The 10,578-nt window shown below is 41.1% G+C and overlaps 1 protein-coding gene across 1 annotated transcript in view; it reads left to right on the forward strand.

Moving 5' to 3' along the window:
* Positions 1-4,374, forward strand: part of LOC133419557 (PH and SEC7 domain-containing protein 1-like) — a 117,973-nt gene extending 113,599 nt beyond the window's left edge. Inside the window, exon 17 of the mRNA XM_061708774.1 lies at positions 7-4,374. Coding sequence (XP_061564758.1) covers positions 7-261 — 255 coding nt within the window. The 3' untranslated portion in view covers positions 262-4,374. The remainder of the gene's footprint in view (positions 1-6) is intronic.
* Positions 4,375-10,578: the final 6,204 nt, after the last annotated feature.

Genomic DNA, 10,578 nt, shown 5'->3' on the forward strand with positions numbered 1-10,578 from the left:
CCACAGAAAACGCGGTACGGGACTTACATCATGCTGCTGCGGGCAAAGATCAGGAGTGGTGAGGAGGACCTGTCGGTGTTTGAGTCTCTGCTGCTGGACGACAGCAGCCTGCAGAGGGCTCACTCCAGCCCCACGCTGCAGGACAGCAGCCAGGCCAGCAGCTCCAGGGACGGGGGCAACAGCAGCAAAGCCAGCGCCTGCAGCAGCAAGCCTCGCCAGGAAGCCCAGAGACACAGCTACCGACAGGCTGTCAAGAAGTGAGGCGGGGCGGGGGCGCCGGGAGCGGCCCGGCGTTGCACTGCCAGCGGCAGGCTGGCTCCCAGTAGCGGTTTTTATTTGAGATCCAGGAAAACTTGGAGCTCTGCTTGAACGGGGAGCAGGAGTGAGGGTGTACCCCACGCTCTGCCCCAACCACGGCGCCCCACCCGGCACCCCAATCTTCTCGTCTAATCAAGGAGGTACAGATCCTGTGACTGGCAGAGTGGCTGGCAAACACCAGCGAGGATGTGGGTACAGGAGGTGGAGGAACCGCTGGGAGGCCTGACGTCTGCTGAGGGGAGGTGTGAGAATGCTGGGTGCAGCTGCAGGCTGCTCAGGGAGGTGAGGGGGCTGCCCAGGGGCCCAACCAGGCTCCACAAAGGGACCTACATCCAGCAGAACCTTCTCACTCTCCTTTGGTTCTTTTCGGGACACCTTTCCAGCCACATTTCCCACCTTTTTTCTTGATCTTTTACTATATTTGGGACCAATCATGTTTACACACTTTAAATTGTCATCACATTACAGATGACAAATCATTTGATTTGAGTTGAATCGCCGCCGCCACCGCCGCTCTGATTTGAAGCAATGGATGATCTTAGGGAGCCAGCTCCTTTTCTTTGGTTACATCATCACGGTGCGTTCACATTCCACGCAGGAGCTGGAAATTACAGCTGTGTATTCCAGTGGAGGCGGTGCTGATGGCCCGTTCAGGTCCACAGTGTCGGCAGAAGTTCACAGCACTCCTGATATGCAGCTAAGAATGCATCGTACAGGGAGAGGTCTGTCTTTTGTGCTCTACTTGAACATTTCTTTTGCTAGTTGCTTTTTGCTTCTGTCCCGTGATGTGCTTCAGTTCTCTTTTCTTTTTCTTTTCTTTTTTTCTCTTTTTTTTCCAGGCCGAATGTTGTTTTCTGCCGTGATCCGCATGCCTGCATCTGGCACAGCTTCTTTTAGGGCTTTTATGACTTTGAAGGCAAAAACTGTTCGGTCATGTTCCTCTCGCTGGTGCCATAGCCAACGTGTATTCGTCTGTACATACAACCACTTATTTACAAACCCCGTGTCAACACTCACCAGGCAGACCCTGAATGTTCTTGTTTTCTGACATTTTTACAGTATTTTACAGTCATTTGTTGATTGTGAACCCACTCCCCCGTGTATGCCAAGTGTATGATCAAATATGATATTGAAGATATGAACTATGTTATACTCTTTGTAAACATCTAGGATATGTTGTGTATAATGCACCGCCTGCTTATATTGTAGGATATATGACAGCATATTTGCATTATATTCAGCACAATGATGTGAAGATGCATTAGGAACAAATACAGATTTTCTCTTGTTAGTCCCACAAGTGTTACATGATAGTCAGGTTTGTTTTTTGTTTCTTTACATGCTATATGAATATTAAAGTAAAGCCAATATACCTGTCAAAGATTAGTAAGTACGTGTTTCAGACTCCTATGCTATGTGCTGGTCCTGAAAACCAATTCATTCAGCTCCAGTAGAAAGCGCTCCAAATGCAAAGCATGATTTCGATTGGATTTGGGGCTGATAATGTTGCTATAGAAACATGAAAAAGGGAAGACAATAGTTTGGGAGTGTGTGTGGGCATATTTGGTAGCCATATACTCCTCATAGCATTACTGATGCATAGCCATTTTTTACTCAGGCTTTAAGAGGTGCAGCTGTTGCGCAGCTGCAGTGCCAGCATCCAGCCAGCAGGGAGAGCTGTCAACATTCAGTTTCATTCCTATTTCAGCCATAACCACACCTGCAGCACCTGCAGGGAATATGCACAGCAGCATCTCCCTCTCACCTGAGGAGAGGTGGTGCAGGGCTACAGGAGACAGGATCTGTTTCCTGTAGCCCTGCAGGAGACAGGTCCTGTTTGTGTGTGCGTGTGAACATCGTGCTGGATGTTCAGAGGAGCCTCGATACACTTTCACTCGTGTCCGTCTAACTTTCGCTCATCGGCTCGTGTGTTTCTAACTCAGAGAGGTCTTGTTCCGGTTTGCAGAGTTTCTGAAACTGATGTGGATATCCCGTCGTATGCAGTGTATAGTGTCAGTCTCTCAGTCACGTGTGGCCTGTCATTGCCTGTACTCATTTTTAAGCAACACTTTACATTAACGATTGCAGGCTCTTTTTCTTTTCTTCTCTTTTCTTTGGCTAATGTGGCAGTGAAAGTAAGTTCCATTTACTTTGGAACTGTTTGATAAGAGAAGGACTTTATTATTGCTTTTTTTCACATACTGCCTGATATTTTATAATCCAATCTATTAATCATTGGGGAAAGTGTGGAGTGAAAACACTGAGAAAGGATCGTAAATAATGGCTGCTTGTAGCCCTGCCGCATGCCATTGTCATCTCCACATCTCTCTTTCTTTTCTGTTGCACGATCTAATGTTTAGTGAGATTTTTGTGTATATTGTTGCCAAAACTGACATCCTGTAGCTTTTAATATTCATGTAACCTGACTTTAGAGTTGTTTATTTATTAATATTGTTTAACTGTGCTGTTTGCAATGTAATGGAGGATGTTAAACAACAGCCAGCTTCAAGGTGGCCAAAATAATCAGATGTCAGTATCGCAGAACTGTCACGAAGGCACTTCTCAGGACAGATGCTGGACGCTCACAACTGTGTTTCCAGACCGTCATGTACAGCCACATCTGCTCTGGAGCTGTCAATCACAAAATGTTCCTCAGCTCATGCGGTTTGTAGAAATGTGCTTTAAATTGTTATCTACTTTTTCTTATATATCACTTGAATGAACGTTCAAGTTCAAATGTGCCCATAAAAGCCAAATACATCTTATGTCCTGCAAAACCCCTCAAAAGTTCCCAGAAATGTCTCATTTTGATTTTGTGCACACAAGATAGTAGTTTTATAGCTTGTTTACGCTAGATTGTGTCCTGTACGTCGTGTTACAGTCAAAGGATTTTTGCCTGTCGTTGCTTCAGTTTTACCATTGTGTTCAAGGGCTGAATGATTCAGTTAAATTAGTGGCGCAAACTCTTTAACTTTAATCAAATGAAAGCTTGTGAATGTGTTGGTTCAGGGGACCCTGGAAAGCTGGGGCCTAGCAGAAGATGCAGTTTTTGATAATCCAACCCTTTTGTGTGCGTAAGATTGAATTAATAATGCTTCTGGGCTCTAGCTGCCCAACCTGTGGCCCCAACGCGGACTGAGTCATTAGATTAGAGGAAGCTCAGCTTGCCCCGCGGCCACAGCCGTCGCATTTCAGTACTGGCACCAGACACGTGCTGAAATACAATCTGATTCAAGTCAGCTGGCACATGCATTCCTCACATTTGAAGCCTGAAAAACAGTGGTTTAATCAAACAGTGCCGACTTGCTTAATTAACTCGAACAACCAGCAGTTTCATTGATCTGAGAACTGACAGCTAAGTTATTTTTGTGATATTAAAATCGTCCCTGAAAAAAGTGTTAAAATCAAAGTAACTAATGTGCGAACAATCATTTAATCAGACGCCACTGCTGCTGCGTCCCATCGCCGACGTCCGTCAAGGAGCAGCTCCTCAGCAGGCCTTCGCGGGCACTGGTTAGCATGGAAATGGCTCGTTACCGTGGTGACGCTCCAGCCAACCTCTCTGTCGCGCTGCGTTCACAGACGGAGGATACCTCTGTTAAAACCCGCTGGCTGCACTTGGACTGTTTCTCATCAGCTTAATTTCTGAATGTAAATAAAGCATGTGGTGTTATGGCCTGCTGTCATTCATGTTATGGTTCGAGTTGTAAATGAAAGGTTAATATATAAGCTGGCTCACTATGTTTTCAGCTCATACTGTTTTGTTTTGTTTTGTTTTTTACTTTTTTTATCAATGTGAATGAAGGAAATGGCTATATTTAATGCTGTTATATGCTGTTGTATTTTAGAAAACGAGCCAGCTTCTACAGATGTTTTTACATGTAACAGTCTGATCCATCCCAGTGTTTTATAGACTGGTGCAGGTAAGGCAATGTTCATTTTATGCTACACATACAGTGAGTTACATGTGTCACTGCCTTGTTAAAACTCACCACGGAAATGTTGTTTGTGAGCCTCTCATTTTGAGAGGTTTAGAGGATAAAAATAAAAGTGTTTTGAAAGGTTTGTTTTGTCTGACATCTGTCATTGTGTTCACATTTACTCAGGTAGGTGATGTTAGTGCTTTTCTGAAGTACCACTGTATACTTCACTTAGGTTATTGCTTAGTGGTTTGTGCTATAATATTATTCAGATTTTTTCTTATTGATTTTCAATGAAAAGTCACACACTAATATTTTCTTGAGGCACCTTTAGCTTTGATTACTAAATGCATTTCTTATGGTACCAGGCATCAGGCATGATGGGTGCATCATTTTATCCACCACTGTGAGTCAGGTGTGTGGGCCTTTTTGCTTGCGCATACCTTTTCAGTGCCACCCACAGGTTTTCCACAGGGCTTTATGATGACTTTGCTACTTTCTTTTTTTCCGTGCCTCTAGGAACTTTAATGCAGAATATCTTTCATCACATTCAGTTAATTTCTCCCCCAGTCGGCTACCACTAACTTGCCATCACATTACTTCATGGTCATACATAATCCTGGTTCTGTAAATTGGGCACAAACACACCAAACCATGACAAACACTGCTCCAGCGAGTCACCGAAAAGGGAAGCGGGAGCAGTGTTGCCAACTTAGCGTCTTTGTGGTTTTATTTACCCCCTTGCCAGACTTCACTAGAGACTTTTGTTTGTTTGTTTGTTTTAAAAAAAAAACGACTAGAGAGTTTTGCAGTTCTTATTTACGACTTTTGGTGACTCTAATGTGAAAGCACTTATCGTTTTCACTCGCTGGTGTGTCTGCAGGCCCAGTCAGCCCAGCGCACCCGCAGTAGCCCCTCCCTGCCCCAGTAAGGGCAGGAGCCGCATCCTGCACATGGATAGCTGGCTGAGCTTGCACTGGCCCAGCACTATTGAATAATAATTAATTCATTTATACATACAGATTAGTCTCATATAGACATTTTCAAGAATAAAAGTTATAAATAATAAAAAAAATAATGTACAAATATTGAAAACACAGAAGAAAATCAGCTGACGATAGAAAGATGACCTGAAGTGAAGAAGTTGGGCTCAACAGTAAAAAAGCAGTTGAAGAGAAGAAGATTGACTGAAAAGGAAAAGATCATCAAAGAGAGGAGGATAGATGGTGGAAAATAGAGGAATTGAAGACAGGAGGAGGCACTGAAAAGAAAAATATTTGCAAAACACTTTTGACAATAAAAAGAAATTGCTGAAATGTAGCTCAAACATTGGAAAAATCTTCAAAGTTAGCACAGGATTTAGCAGTAACGGCATATTCTTGCTGTCGTTTGCATCATCACCTGCATGCTTAAAAATCTGCCACGTGCACAGTAATCTGGAGTGGTGCTGAATCTGATGTATTACTGTCCAGTGCTGAAATCAAGTTCGACAAACATCAGAGGCCACACAACTTGATTCTTGTTTTGGAGCATTAGTAGCTGATTTAAGTGCCATTAACACAACATAGTTGGAATGTATGAAATATGTGAAATGCTTCAAATGTGATACTAAATTTTAAGTCATTTAAAGGATTGAAAGGTGAAGGACTTTAAGAATTAGGAGAAATAGACCTGAAAGATTCAATTTGCAGAATTGGAAGCTTAATTGGAAGCTTGTCGGTGAAGGAAGCAGTTTAGTTTAACTAAATAAAGGGACAGAAAACATCCCTATAAATCATAACAAATACTTTTACACAAATGACAATTTCATGTTCTAGACACATCATTTCATTATTTAGGCACAAAAAAAAGTTTGGTTGCAATAGAAAAACAAATGAATGATAAATAGTATAAATTATGAATTTTATTGCATCAGTTAGGTATAAAAAAAATCAAACATTAGAGCTGTATTCACATATAATGGTAGTGTTTGAACCCATACAAAGGTTTAATTATAAGGACAACATTGATCTTATATGTACAAACATTGTTCAGAAGGAGCCAAAAATCAGCAACAATAAACTATATTAACAATATAAATAAAGGGGAAAAAATACAGAAAAGTTGGAACAAAGAATGAGGGATAATTTGTTTGATATAATAACATTTTAAAAGAACTGGTCATTTCAATTAAACCAAATATATGTATTTTTGATCAGACAGATATTATTCATACATATTCATCTAATTAGGAGAATACAACACTAATAGCTACTTTTTTTTTAAATATGTTCTATTGGTCGTCTTGGTTTCTTGATTCAGCAAATCTTTAACATGGTGTACTGTTCTTCATTAGTGAAATTTATTAAAGGGCAAAATTAAAACAACATTTAACTGTATAATGCCAAGTGTATCATATTTGATAAATGCATTCCTGAGAACGTTGTACCACCACAATAATAAAGGAAAAAGAAGTTTATGAAAAACAAGAATTGTGTATAAACTTTAATATCAATTAATAGAAATACATCAATTTATGTATTAATAATGATGAGAAATAATTATTTAGACATTTGAGATACCAAATTGGAAGAGATTTTGATTTCAATATATAATGAACAAATTATTTTTTTTTCATTAATGGTTTTGTGTTTCATATGTCAGGTATTCAAAGGTTTATCATTGTAAATACTGAATTTGATTACCTATATGTGTACCTTACTGTTTTTCTTCTGAGTCACCATAAACTATATTAGATTAAATAATAAACTAAAGAATAACAGAGAATAAAAGTTAAAAGGGGAAAAAAATCAAAAGAGAATAAAAGTAAAATGGTACCAAAACAAGACCTAAACTGTTATCATGGCCTCATGTTATTATTGTAAAGTATAGCTGAGCAACATCTGTCCCTGGACTCAGGCAGGAGGAGCAGACGTCTCTGTGGTCCAGCAGTCTGGCTTCACCCTGGTTTCTGTTCTGTGCTGCAGCAGGACGTGTCTCTGCTCTCAGGTGGGACCAGTTTATAGTTTTATTTGGATCCCTATTAGCTACAGCAAAACTGCAGCTATTCTTCCCTGGGTCCGACACATAATACACAGTACATTACAACAAAAAAATTAAAAGCAAACCTAAAGACGTAGCATATAAAAAAAAGAAAGGAAAAACAGAAAATAAAGAAAAAATAAAAAGTCATTCCGTTTTAACATTTAGATATAAAAAAAACAATACATGTTCATACATTTTATAACATCAACAAATTCAAACAATGTATAGTTATCATAGTTTGCACCAATAACCATTTTTAATAAATATTCACTTATTATATATATATATATATATATATATATATATATATATATATATATATATATGTATGTACACATACCCATATACTATCAACATTATGTATTTATTTATTTAATAATAATTAAATAATTTTTATATGCATCTATTCAAGATTCACACTCATTCAGCCTGTCCATGTGAGCGTTCCGGTTAAGGCAGCGACTCTGACGTGTTCTGGAGTGACATCACGAATTACGTTCATTTTTACCATGACCATTTCGGGGTGAGCAAGATCAGCATTGATGGAGAGAGTGGAAGACTACTGCTTAATCAGTCATGAAGCCCCATCAGCGTCTCACTGTAACACAGCATCTACACTTTCTGCAATTTGCATTGCTTCCTCTGAGAACCGTTTGTTGCATGCTCCAAGTGCATCAATGACCGGATAAGATAGATGTTTAGCCCATCTGTCTTTGAGGCTATCTGAACCTGTGGTTTGGGGTTCCCTTTGCCCCAACGTGCTCCCCACAAGTGCAGAGGTTAACGTAGGGGGCATTCGTGCAGGGCGATTGTGCGGGCTCCGCTTCTGTGACAGAAATGTCACCAGGCTCACAGAAAGTGAGTATCTCCTTCCACATCCCCTCCCAGTCTTTTCTCACTTCTTTAAGCGATGGTGACCTGTGGCACACTGGAAGCTCGAGCAGGTGTGGTGTCTGTTTTCTGAAGGGCCTGAGAACACAATCAAGCACACACAGAACTGTAATCCTCCCAAGCTGTGAAGCCGACCCTAAGCCTCTGCAAATCTGCGGTGTGGAGGTACAGAAAAGTCAGCAAGGGTTGTCTGGATGGGCTTGAAAGAGTTTTTCCACAGCTGACACGTAATGCCACCTGCAGGCCCATCCTGTGTCCCTCAAGACAAATAAGTCCACTTTCACTCCCGGCTGTTTCGGCATCTGTAGAAAAGCATGGTGAGTTCCTGGCTGACCGAAAAAAGTGAACAAGCTTTCCATGCCACAGAACTAACCAGAGGCCACTCGGTTGACCTTGCACGCTTCAATTAACACCAGATTCACCTTATGTACAGTTTATGTACAGACTGGATTGGGGAGATCTTGGGCTCATCCACTGCTGCACCCAGTTAACTTTCCCAGCCATAACGACGATGCCATCATAACATTGCGCAACCACAGGAAGTTTAGAAATTCCGCATTCATCCAAGAACCGTTTAATTTGACCATGTATTGCTTCTGCATAAGTCTTTTCAGAGCAGTCCACAAATCGAAGGAAACACTGTTGGATTTCCAAATTATGTGTGCAGCGAACACAAAGGGTAATTTGTTCGGATTTGAAGCCTCGAGCTTCGTCAACCATGAGGGTGAAAAAACCACTCCCCTCAAAAGAGTATTTCTCTAATCAGCATTCCAGAAGCTATTGCTATGAACTTGTTTTGGCTGTCATGACTTGTGAGAGATGCCGGTTTCTGGTGCATCGTACTAATGGCGTTTTCCACTAGTACCTACTCTTTTCCACTAAGGGTCTAACGTGCCGAGTAGATACTTTTTCTGTAACTACTCTGCCAACGTTCTAAGCGTCTGAGTCGGGCTGCATCTGACGCCATCACACTACACTAGAGTCCAGCCGCTTTGTCTGGACTCTATAGCTCTGCCATTTTCCCATACTTTGTTAATTTTGAGCAGATTCTGTGTGTTTAATCCTTTTTTTCTGAACATTTCTCCAGTCCTTGACCCCACTAACAGTAAAAGCTTGGTCCCTAACACTTCACAAAAACTGTTGGCATGGGAAACACCTGCTTACTATACTCAAGCCACGAATAAGACTTGAAATACTCAAAGCTGAAGCCTCTGGCCTGTTTGCGCAAATCAGTTTTAGTATAGTCCAGTAATATCGGCTGTGCAGGACCACTATCCTTCATCCTCAAATCTGACGGGTAACAGGTGTGTGAAATTCGGCCGGTGTCTGGAGAGCAGCAGGTGGTGTAAGCTTCCTAATATGCTCGAGTGCTACTGTAGCTCACCACATTAATGAGCCCCTCTAATGTCGGGACCCTCTGTGGCCTGGCTGGTATGAGGGACGAAAAATGACAAAACAAATAAATATGAAAATAAATAAATAAACACATATAAATAAATGCATTCACATATGAATGTATAAATGCATAAATAAATACACATATAAATACATAAATAAATAAATAAATAAATACACATATAAATAAATAAATACACATATAAATGTATAAATGCATAAATATATCAATGAATAAATAAATAAATGTTTTGCTCATATAAATGCTAATTCTTTTTTTTTAACTTGTTTTTATTTATTTGTGTATTTATCATTGTTTGTGTATTTCTACATTTATGTATTGATACATCACAACAGCCCCAAACGAACCCAGTCCCACTGCTGCACCTTCAGGGGGATGGTTTCCCAGCAACAGGTAGACACATTGATAATGGACTACATTGTTGGAGATTTACAGCCTCTGAATAAAGTTGAAAAGCCACTAGGACAATACATGATTGTATACAGCAGTGGTCTTCAACCCTGGTCCTCAGGACCCCCTGTCCTGCATGTTTTAGATGTTTCCTTGCATCATCACACCTGATTCTAATTAATGGTCGTCATCAGCTTGTCATCCATGTCTGCACAAGTCTATTACTGTAATGACACAGTCATTTGTATCAGGTTGTGCTGGAGCAGGGAAACATCTAAAACATGCAGGACATGGGGTCCTGAGGACCAGGGTTGAAGACCACTGGTATACAGTGAACAGTTTTAGGATAGGGGGGCCTTTCATTCGTACTTGTGTATATGTATGTGTGGCTATGTGTGTGTGTGTGTGTGTATATGTCTGTGTGTATGTGTGTGTGTGCATGTGTGCGTGTGTGCGTGTGCGTGTGCGTGTGTGCGTGTGTGCGTGTGCGCGTGTGCGCCTGTGCGTGTGTGCGTGTGTGTGTGTGTGTGTGTGTGTGTGTGTGTGTGTGTGTGTATGTCTGTGTGTGTGCGTGTGTGCGTGCGTGCGTGCGTGCGTGCGTGCGTGCGTGCGTGCGTG

Source organism: Cololabis saira, chromosome 19 (assembly GCF_033807715.1).
Source record: "Cololabis saira isolate AMF1-May2022 chromosome 19, fColSai1.1, whole genome shotgun sequence".
NCBI lineage: Eukaryota > Metazoa > Chordata > Actinopteri > Beloniformes > Belonidae > Cololabis > Cololabis saira.